An 8464-nucleotide genomic window follows, 5' to 3' on the forward strand; every position below is an offset into this window, starting at 1 on the left:
CAGGGAACCAGGGGGTCTGCTGGACGGTGGGAAAGCTCTGCGGAGGGACGGGGACAGCTGGGGCTCCTGGTGGGCTGTTGAGGGCTTCTCTGCGGGTGTTTGCAGGGGGTTGGTGTTGGGGAGCGTGTTGGGGAAGGAGTTGTCTGCAAGGTGAGAGGTCTAGGCTGGAATTTGAGTCAGCTTGAAGGCAGCATCTGTGGTTTGGCACAGCTTTACTTATGGAGGCCAGAAGGAATATCTGTGACTATTTCTCTTCATGGTCCTGATTCTCTTGCAGGGAACAAGATGGGAGAGCTGTACTTTATTGGCCACTTAGATATCTGTACTGAGGGAGGACGAGCCCTTTGTCCATCTACTCATTTGTCTGGGCTACTTTTGTAAGACTGAGTGGACTTTCATTCCTTGAGAGCTTTTATTCCTTAAGAGAATTGTGATATTATCATCGAAAACCATTTGCACACCAAAGAATGGCCTTCTTTTGCTTCTGTATAGTGCTATGTTTCAGAATTGACTTCCAATGGAATGTGTTAAGGCAAATGAGTTGCTGCTTTTAGATGGGAACAAACTTCCAAATCATTCACATTCTCCGGCAATCGCTATTGATTTGAGAAGTTTGCAAATTTTGGAACTACTTGAGTTGTGTAATGAGAAGTAAAGCCTTCCGGAATTGAGGAGTCTTAAATGCCCTGATACCACAGAGCAGGGCAGGGTTTGCTGATGGTTTGAGTTGTTCCTAAAGATCCTGTTGGGCTGCCTTAGACACTTAGGGCCAGAGATTCCTTCCAACCTGGGCCACTTTGGGTGGGGCTGGGGGTGGCCCCAGGGCAGGTAGCAGTGTGTGCAAGGGCCCTTTGTGACACGCTGCAGCACGGTCACCATGTCATGGAAGGGGCCGGGGTGTCCAAGGGCCCTCCCTTTGTGACGCGTGGTGACATAGGAGCTGGCGGTGACAAGAGCACGCCACAGTGCTCGGAGCAGGCGACGGGACAGGACAGGACAGAGCGGTGCTGTGAGGAGCCCCCGCACAGCGCGCTCCTTCGTGTCTGACCCGGAGCTTTTCCGAGGCGTTATTCCTGCAGGTGACCTCGTGGCAGGACTGCGGGACTTGGCAGCCCGTGGCCTTCCCGAGGCTTTTCTTTTGCAGGTGCCCGCAAGGCCAGACTGAGGAAATTGGTGACCACAAGCCTTACGAGGAGTCTCCTGTCATTGTGGCAGGAGCCCTCAAGACCAGAGTGCAGGACTTGCTGTCCTGCAGCCGTCCTGAGGTTTCTCTGCCTCAGATGCCTTCAAGGCACAACGACGCGACTTGTTGACTCAGAACTTCACCCTGCCATCTTCCTTCAAGGTGGCCTCAAGGCCAGACTCTGGCATGGCAGCCAGATTTCTCAGTGTGTTTAAAGTGATCAGGGGGAAAAAAAAGAAAGACCCTGGAGCTGACCCAGCACAAGAGCATGAAGAAGCGGAGCAGTTCCAGACACTGCAGGATGGTGAGTGGCAGAGCTGGGCCACAGGGCTGATGACTGCAGCCAGCTTGGCTCCATCCCATCCCATCCCATCCCATCCCATCCCATCCCATCCCATCCCATCCCATCCCATCCCATCTCATCCCCCCCACTGGGGACAGGCCCATGGACAGGACGGAGGAGGGGCTGGGCAGACACCCTGCAGTGGCCGTGCTCCATCCCCTGGGACATCCCGGGGCTCTCCCTGCCTGGGGAGCGCAGGGCTGGGCTGTGTTCTCCGGCCTCTCCCGCAGCCCCTCAGCTCTGGCTGCGCTCACTCTTTGCCAGATGCAGCCCTGGACCGGACACAAGAGCAGGAACCCGCCCGTGGCCGCTTCCGCAAAAGCCTGAAGGTACCAGCAGCCATCCCCACATGGGCTGGGCCTGCTGTCACTGCTCAGCCCAGCACCATGCTTGGAGCACTCCATGGAACATCCCGGGCTTCCCTGTCCTTTCTTCTCCTGCAGATGTTCCGGCAGTTCCTGCGCATTCAGCGTAGAAAGACTGGCAGCACAGCAGCTGCGGGCGCAGCCGAGCCTGACTCGGGGCTGACTGAGCTCCAGGCAGAGCCTGATGGCAGCCCAGGTTCAGCTGAGTGCTCAGAAGACTCTGAGACCTCAGAAACTGAAACCTGGGCAAAGGCTCTTCTCACGCCAATGACTGAGGACGTGGCCATCACAAACCACGACAAGGAAGAGACTCAGGGCATCACAACTACTGACACCAGCCCAGATTCACTGGAGCACTCAGAAGACTCTGAGGTTGCAATGAATGATCACAGGGCAAAGGCTGACATGGCACTGACTGAGGATGTGGCCATCAGAAACACCAAAACCAGAGAGACTAAGGGCATCACAACTACTGACACCAACCCAGATTCAATGGAGCACTTAGAAGACTCTGAGGCTGCAATGAACGATCACAGGGCAAAGGCTGACATGGCACTGACTGAGGATGTGGCCATCACAAACGCCAACACCGCAGAGACTCAGGGCCTTGCAAATACTGACACCACGCCCACTCCCACTCTGAGTCAGGAACTCATATTCGACTGTTTCAAGGAGCCTTGTGTTTCTTCTCACCAGCAGCAGCAGGTAAGCAGCCTGGGTCCACACCTGGAGGCCTCCCAGGATGGTGTGTCCCCTCAAGCCATGGTCTCTGGGCCCCCTCAGCCTTTGAGGCCACCCACAGTGTGGTGGGAACAGAAGCACTTCTTGGGGGAAGCTGGGGAAGTTGTTCCTTTGGACAGCGCTCCAAGTCTCCCCCATGTCTCCTCCAGGTGCCAGCCAAGGTGGAGAACATCCACCAGAGTCTCATGTCCCACGTCTCTGTGGATGCCAGGCTGCAAACGGACATTGTGAGGCTGGCAGAAGAACACCCTGCTGACGTGGTGCTGACCCTCCTGCGCTGTGCCCCAACATGTGACAGGTACGGGGCCCACGAGCCTTGAGAGCTCAGGGCTCAGCAGCCTTTAGGGCCCGTGGCCCTGCACAGCCTGTCCAATGGTCTCTGCCAGACAGGCAGAGAGGCCCAGGACCCTCAGGCCCCTCTGTTTCCTGAGCCTGCTGCCAATGCTCCCCCCCTGCCCTTCAGGGCACCAGGCCTCTGTCACCTGGGTCCCCACAGCTACGCAGGGCATGGTGCTGTGACTGAGATGCCCCTGACACAGAGCTGCCATCCCACAGAGCTGCTGCAATGATGTGGAGAGCCATAGGCTCATCGGGACCAGCACTGGAGAATGCGCTGCCAACACTGCTCTGTGTGATGGAGGACTGGCCTCTGCACAGAATGTGCACCTCCGATGGGGACAACAAGGACCTTTTTGCCCTGGCTGTGAGTTTCTGGGCCTTTGCTCAGCCCCAGGTTGCCTCTCCAGCAGCTCTCCATCCTCTCCATGCCTCAGGCGCTTGGCTGAAACCTGGCCTAGGGGCAGGCTCAGGGGGCAGCAGGCCCGCTGCTCCCCCTGAGCCTGCCCTTGGGCCCTGCCCCATGGACACCTCGGCACTGAGCGCTGCCTTGGGCTGCTTCTTTTGCAGGCAACTCTGGTGATCTGGCTGATTGTCCAAGTGCCTGAGTGCCACAAGGCGATCATCCTTTATTCCTCCCGCCTGTTTGTGGCTCTGCTCTTCCATGTTGTCATCACCACACAGCAGATGCCACCAGAGGAAGTTGATAATTTCTGGAGTGCATGCCAGGAGAAACACCGCCTTCCCAGCAAGCCCAACAGGTCCCAACAGTCCTCCTGTCCTTCCCATGCCCTTGTGGCCAGCGCCAGTGCTCCCAGTGTGACCTGGGCTTTCCTCTGCACACAGGTTTGCAGTGCAGGCCATGAAGGCTCTGCTCTGCCGACTGCAGTGTGACCATGTGGTGGTGGCTATGGAGCGCAAGCGTGGCTGGGACACGCTGCTTTGTGCTCACACCCAGCACTATGCCGTGGGTCTGCTGGCCAGGTGAGACCCTCTTCTGCCCACTGCCCCCAGCATTTGTGCCCTGTGCCCCACACAGTCCCTGTGCTCATGGGCCAGTGGGCCTCTTCAGCGGGAGACAGCCAAGAAGACTGGAAAAGGCTGGGAGAGGAGGGTGCCCAGAAGGGGCTGCCTCTCCAAGTGCTCACATCCCCTCCAGGGATGCTGGGGAAAGACCAGAGCTCTGTGAGTCAGTGTTGTGAGAGGTTTGGTCTCCCCACCTCAGGGCTTTGGTGTCTTTTTCCCCCCTGCCAGGGAGATGCTCCGTGGTTTGATCCCTTTGTGTTCTCGCATCGCACTCCACTTGCTCCGGCAGCTCAGCAGGGAGGAGCCGTGCTGGGATCTGCCTGCCCTGGCATTCCTTGTGGAGGTGAGCCTGTTGGCCAGCGCTGCCTCGCTGAGCTGCCTCCCAGCTCTCTGCCCTCTTGTAGCCACAGCTGCCAGGACAGTGCCCACACCCTGTGCTGCTGCCTGGGCCCAGCCCTGTGCGCTTCTGGGCTCCTGCCGGCCGGGTCCCCTGTCACTGCCCTGCGCCTTTCAGGTCCTCGAGTGCCTGGACACGACTAAATGTGGTGACAGCATGCTGGAGATTATGTCAAGGCACCTGCAGAGCGAGTGCAGGGAGCGGCGTCGCCTGGCACTCAGAGGCCTCGTGGTGCTCAGCAAGGATCCCTCGATGGTGAGAAGGGGGCAGCGGCTGAAGCTGTGCCCAGCAAAGCAGCCCCTTGGTCTGGCAGGGCTTCAGGAGCTGAGGCAGCTGCTCCCAGCTCTCCTGCCTCACCTGCCCCAGTGCTTTGGGACAGGCCTTTGGCCTGTGGGCCCTGCAGCAGCAGGGTGGGGTTGCAGTGCCAGGGTGCTGCTGGCCGTGCAGCCGTCCATGGCTTCCCAGCACAGCCTTGTGTTCCACCCAGGCCAGAAGAATGTGCAGCGTGTCTCAAAGCCTTCTGGAGCTGTTGGGGGATGAAGATAGAGAGGTGGTCAGCATGAGCCTCCATGTGTTCACCAATGTGCTCCAGCACAAAGACATCCTGGTATCCAGCACCACCGCCCCAAAGCTGGCTGAGGCACTCCTGCTGCTCTTTGAGCATGTAAGGCTCTGTGTCCACACCCATGGGCACAGACTGCCCAGATAACCTTTTCCCTTATGGATTTTCATACGTTGTCTCAAGTAAGCCTGGAATAATTGGTGTTAAAATCTTATCCTCCTCTTTTCTAAAGGACAACAGCCATGTGCAGTTGCTCTCCATTCAACTCATGCACAAGATGATGGACTTGGTAGTGGATGAGGGAAAAAAGCCCATGAAGAAGATTCTGAGTCAGGGCTTGCTCCCACTTTTCTTGTATTGCCATGTTGAGAACTGGCAAGTGGCAAAGGTGAGGTTTTCTGTGATGCCGGTGGATCTCTGAGAGGGGCCTCGGCTGCCTCCTGCCCTGGCGCCTGGTGGGCTGCAGCCTCCTCCAGGCCTTGGCACAGGGACACAGGTCTTGTGGCCTGGGCTGTGGGGCCATCTCTGGCTCTCTGCTGCTCTCCAGGCCTCTCGGGAAACGCTACTTCGTGTGTCCAAGTTTTTGAAGAGGTGGGATCTTGAACAGCTGGTGGAGAAGGAGCAGCTGTCAAAGTTTGCCGAGGTCCTGGTAAGGACGGCCTGGAAGGCCCAGGCTCAGCCTGGAGAAGCCCCATGGGCACGGTGCTCAGTGTCTGGCAGCTCAGGCTGGCAGCTGTGCCCCTGCCCGCTGCTGCAGCCAGAGGCCGCGCGGGCTCTTCTCCAGGCTCCTGTGGGCCCCAGCCGGGTGCCGATGGAGCCCCGGCCCGGCGGGGCTGCAGGGTGGCACGGCGGCTCCCCGGGCAGCAGCCGGCCCTCTGCCCCCTCCAGAGCCCGGCGCCAGCGGCTGCTGGCCGGGCCTCAGGGCTGTGCGGGCAGGGGAGGCCTGGGCTGGGCGCAGGGAGCACCCGGCCCAGGGGCGGAGACCGCGCCAACCCTTCCCTCCTGCCGCTCTCTCCAGCTGGCAGAGGACAGGAGCCGAGCGGCTGAGCACCTGCGCCGGGCCCGGCCCTACCTGCAGAGCCCACAGGAGCCCCTGCAAGAGGCGGCCATCAGGTTCATGGGTGAGCCACGAGCCCAGGCTCCCTCCCTGTCCTGCCACAGCAGGATCTGGGCCACGGTCCATAACAGGCTCTGTGTTCCTAGTGACCGCCGGGCGGTACTTGAGGAAGCAGCAGGAAGAGACCCAGTTTATCTACAAGGGTGAGGGCTGACAGCGGGGGCTGGTGGGAGAGGTGCGATGCCTGGGCAGGGAGCTGCAATCCCTGTCCTTGCTGTGGTGGGCTTTGCTCCTTGTGTGGATGAGAGGTGGCGTGGGCAGAGCACAGAGAGATTTCAGGGTCTCGGAGGGGCGGACTCATGGCAGGCTGATCCAGTTGACACCCCCTTTTCTTGTGGCCATGGCTAGAGCTGGGTGGGATGGACCTCGCAGGAAGGTCTGCTAGGATTCCCACAGATCCTGGCTCTAACCAGGGCTCTGTCCCTCTCTCTTCCAGCCCTTCAAGCCCTGTGGAGAGATGACAGTCCTTCCCAGACAAACATAGTAGTTCAAGATACATTCAGTGAAAGAGCTGCAGAAGTGGCTCAGAAGAACCAGTGTCTGCATCAGGCCTCCAAATGCCATGGAAGATGAGACTACCTTGAGACCAGAAGAGACCAGCTGGAGCTCCAGGCACAGCTGATGATTGGCACAGCTGACCCTGTGGGAAACCTGCAGGGCTTCAGCCCTCTCCCTGCTTATAGATAGCTCCTTCCCTCCAGCCCTCAGACACTGCCCATCCCCTTTTTTCCCCTCCACTCTCCCTCCCTGATGACAGCTCTTTCCCTCTAGCCCTCAGATCCTGCCGATCCCATTTTTCCCTCCTACCCCATCCCTTTGGTTTGTCTTCTATTAATAAATTGTTTGGCTTTTTCACTTTGCCTGCATCTCTGTGGAGATGAAGTGACGCAAATCCCGAGCCCTTGGACACATAGGCCCCTGCTGCCGTTCTCTTCCATGCCGTGTTTTGTGCACACGCGCAGAGCAACGAGGGCAGATCAGGCTGGAAAGGTGCCTGTGCTGAAGGTGCAGTTCCACAACACTGTGGAGTTGCAGATCTTGCTGAGCACACGGAAGGCCGGCAGTGGGACAAGGAGCCTGTGTGTCAGGGACCGAAATCGTGTCTAAGGCCCTGCCATTCTTGGTCTGCTGTTGTGCACATCAGGCAGGTAATGAAGAACAGACAATGAAGGAAACCTTATTGTGAAGTTGCTGTGAATTTGACCCTTAAAAGAAGCAATGGGTTGGTCAATCGATGGGAAGTTAACCTGTGAAAGAGGAACAATAGACAATGGAGCTGTGCTTGGCATGGAAGTGGTATCACAAGCCATTGCGGCTCATCTCAGGCGCTGGCCAAGCGTGAGATGACGTCAGAACTGGAAAGACTCCACTCCAGAGGAGGAGACATCAGGCCTGCTTCTGGGGTGGAGGGACGAAAAGGCCAAAATGCACGTCCTTTTGATGCAGGGGATGCCCTGAAGGTGGGTGGCCTGTCTGCCCCTCCCACTGGAGCACAGTGGTGAGCCCAGCTGAGGGGAGCCCAGTGCTCCTTGCTCCTCTCTGCTGACACGGGAGCGTCTGTCTGCTTTCGGGACGGCCCTGGCTGTGTCAGGGGTGCTATGTGGACACGAGACAGCTGGTCCTGTCCCGCTGGGTCCCAGCAGTGCCTGGCAGCAGTTCTGCATCCATGTCAGGATGATGGCCCAGAGAGGCCCTGGAAGCTGAGGCAGCTGATTTTTAGCTTTTGCAGGTGCCTACAGGTCAAGGCCAATGGTGTTCCCTCAGGATACTGCAGTCCTGAGGGGCCTCCCTAATTCAAAGTAATCAGCAGACAAATGCATTGTCGGCCAAAAGCCCTTTTATTGATCCGGGGGGAGGGCATGGGGCTGCACCCCACTAACATGCTTCTCTGCCATGTATGAATTTTAGTGCATTTATGGAGGAATTGTATCAAAAATACCATCCATCTTTACCCTGCTGCGGTGATTCGATAGGCAGGGGGTTAGAAATACATTCTGTCAGATTCCTGTCCTCGAAGCTAATGCCCAGCCGCTGTCCAGGAGCAGTGTCCATGCCCTAAAGCAGCACTTCCTCCTCATGGTTTCCCTGCACAGGGCTGATTCCGTACTTGCCCTTAGTTCTTCTGGTAGACTCTGTCTAAAGCTTTTTGTCAAGTCACTCTCCTGTCAGGTTTGGCCCTCGAGTTTTTCCTTATGCTAACTGGTGCTAAGTAGTTATGTATATCTGTGCTAAGTACTCGTTTACTTCTGTGCTTATGTCAAGCAAAGGCCTTGTTTCATTCTCCCCTTCTCTTTATCCTGATGCAAATTCTTTTGCAAGATCCTCTCCATAGTCCACAGTACATGTTGCAAACAGGCTTAGAAGGAAACTTTAAAGTAACAAAAAGGAGGCATG

At 57.5% G+C, this 8464-nt stretch overlaps 1 protein-coding gene across 1 annotated transcript; it reads left to right on the forward strand.

The window, feature by feature from the left end:
* The first annotated feature begins 954 nt into the window (after positions 1-954).
* LOC128790664 (maestro heat-like repeat-containing protein family member 6) lies at positions 955-6925 on the forward strand. Its single transcript, XM_053947611.1, has 15 exons — positions 955-1487; positions 1791-1855; positions 1970-2596; positions 2782-2930; positions 3188-3335; positions 3539-3729; positions 3815-3952; positions 4223-4337; positions 4509-4646; positions 4879-5055; positions 5186-5341; positions 5501-5602; positions 5972-6074; positions 6157-6213; positions 6507-6925. Exons 1-15 carry the CDS (start codon positions 1370-1372, stop codon positions 6641-6643), a joined length of 2421 nt encoding a protein of 806 aa, XP_053803586.1. The 5' UTR covers positions 955-1369; the 3' UTR covers positions 6644-6925.
* Positions 6926-8464: the final 1539 nt, after the last annotated feature.

The sequence above is a fragment of the Vidua chalybeata genome, chromosome 7 (assembly GCF_026979565.1).
Source record: "Vidua chalybeata isolate OUT-0048 chromosome 7, bVidCha1 merged haplotype, whole genome shotgun sequence".
Lineage (NCBI taxonomy): Eukaryota > Metazoa > Chordata > Aves > Passeriformes > Viduidae > Vidua > Vidua chalybeata.